The sequence below is a fragment of the Pyricularia pennisetigena genome (genome assembly GCF_004337985.1).
Source record: "Pyricularia pennisetigena strain Br36 chromosome Unknown Pyricularia_pennisetigena_Br36_Scf_78, whole genome shotgun sequence".
NCBI classification, from domain to species: Eukaryota; Fungi; Ascomycota; class Sordariomycetes; order Magnaporthales; family Pyriculariaceae; genus Pyricularia; species Pyricularia pennisetigena.
This window is the reverse complement of record NW_021940990.1, coordinates 409-2004: the sequence shown is the minus strand read 5'-3', so window position 1 is coordinate 2004 and position 1596 is coordinate 409. Positions and strand designations below refer to the sequence as shown.

The 1596-nt window shown below is 56.6% G+C and overlaps 1 protein-coding gene across 1 annotated transcript; it reads right to left on the bottom strand.

Moving 5' to 3' along the window:
* Positions 1–27: 27 nt before the first annotated feature.
* PpBr36_11507 (uncharacterized protein) lies at positions 28–1284 on the bottom strand (the record flags this gene model as incomplete). The annotated part of the gene is made up of 2 exons (XM_029898607.1): positions 28–746; positions 1053–1284. Coding segments are annotated over 2 exons (951 nt in total), but the record flags the coding sequence as incomplete, so codon positions are not given.
* Between the last annotated feature and the right edge of the window lie 312 nt (positions 1285–1596).

Here is a 1596-nt window from a genome sequence, read left to right as displayed (position 1 = left end):
AAAGAATCAGGATTGCCGCAACTTACTCAAGGCAAACAACAAATCCTGCTCGCACAGAAACTCTATATAATCCCCTGCCTGCGCGGGACACGGGTTCATGAAATACCTGCCCTTGTCGTCGAGACCGGTGGCCTGAAACAGGTTGATGACGTCGTGGACGTCGGCCTCGGCCAGGCCGAAGGGGAGGACGGCCCTGGTGAGGTTGGAGTGGCAGTGGAAGTCGTAGCTGGCGCCGGTGAGCACGGCGTTGATGTAAGGGTCGCAGCGGGTGCCCAGCAGGTCGTGCACGCGGCCGCCCGTCTCGTCGACGCCGTACCAGGCCAGCGAGTCGGCGACGATGGTGGCCAGGGGCCGCATGTACGGCAGGCAGGACCACAGCCGGTCGTGCGTCGAGACGTGCGACCCGTGCAGCTGCCTGGTGCGCCCGGCCCAGAACCGCTCGCGCGGGTTGTGCGCGCTCCACACGTTGAGGTCCCCCACCTGCGGCCCCGACGGCGTGCTGATCCTCACTATCGACCCCGCCGCCGCCTTCCACGCCCGCCCCGACCGGATCCCCAGCGTGAACTCCTCCACGAGCACCCGCGGCGCCTCTTGGATCGTCCGGTACAGCTCTTTGTCGACCGCCAACCCCGACCCCGGGTGGGGCAGATACGCCGGCACCGGCTTGGGGATCGGCTTGCGGGCGGCAAGTCTCTCGGCGGGGGTGCCAAGAGGTGCGGGGGGGTTTTTGCCAGTGGTTTGGTTGTCTGTCATGGTGGTGTTTGTTCTGCTATAATTATTTGCTGGTGCCATATCCTTTTTTTTTCTTTTTTTTTCTTCTCCGTCTTCGGAGCCGACCCAGAAAGAAAATTCAGTTTGGCAATAGCACGTGACATCTCGCTGCATCCCTTTTTTTTTTTTTTGGTAAAAAGTATAAAATTGCAAAACATTAAAAGATACATCATCTCTCTTCAGTTCTCGCTGTAATCAAAAACACATAATTCCTGGGCCCCAAATCTAGTTGTTGGTCTTCCACTCCCCCGCATCCCTCGTGCTCTTGGCGATGTTCTGACCGCCGCTCTCGACGGATGTTCCGACGTTGGCGACGCCGTCTCCGAGCGGCTTGCCCAGCCCTCCCGTGACGCCCGAGACGGTCTCGCCAACACCGCGGCTGGCGCCACCGACCACGCCACCGACCGTGTTGGTCAGGCCGGAAAGCGTGTTCCCGAGCGTTGTGGTGCCGGTCTTGGCGACGCCCGTAGCGCCGGAATCCTTGTTGTCCTTGTTGTCGAAGAGGCCAGACATTTTGATTGTGTGGTGACTACTTGATGTGGGCAACAGAAAAGTTGTTTTTGAATGTTTTTTTTGTTGTTTTTTGCTTTGGTTTGGTTGAGTGAACCCAAGTTATGTATGTATGTATGTATGAATGAATAGGACCAAAACTCTTGTGGAACCTCGGCAGGTTACAATACTCCCGTTTTATTCACCGACAGCTCCCACCCTCTCTCTGTGTTCTACCGAAAATACGTAAACAATCTTTACTATCATTACTTTTCGAGGCTGTGTGCTCCAAAATGGCAAAGAGCGGATTGTGAGTGGGCGGCAAAAAAACCACAT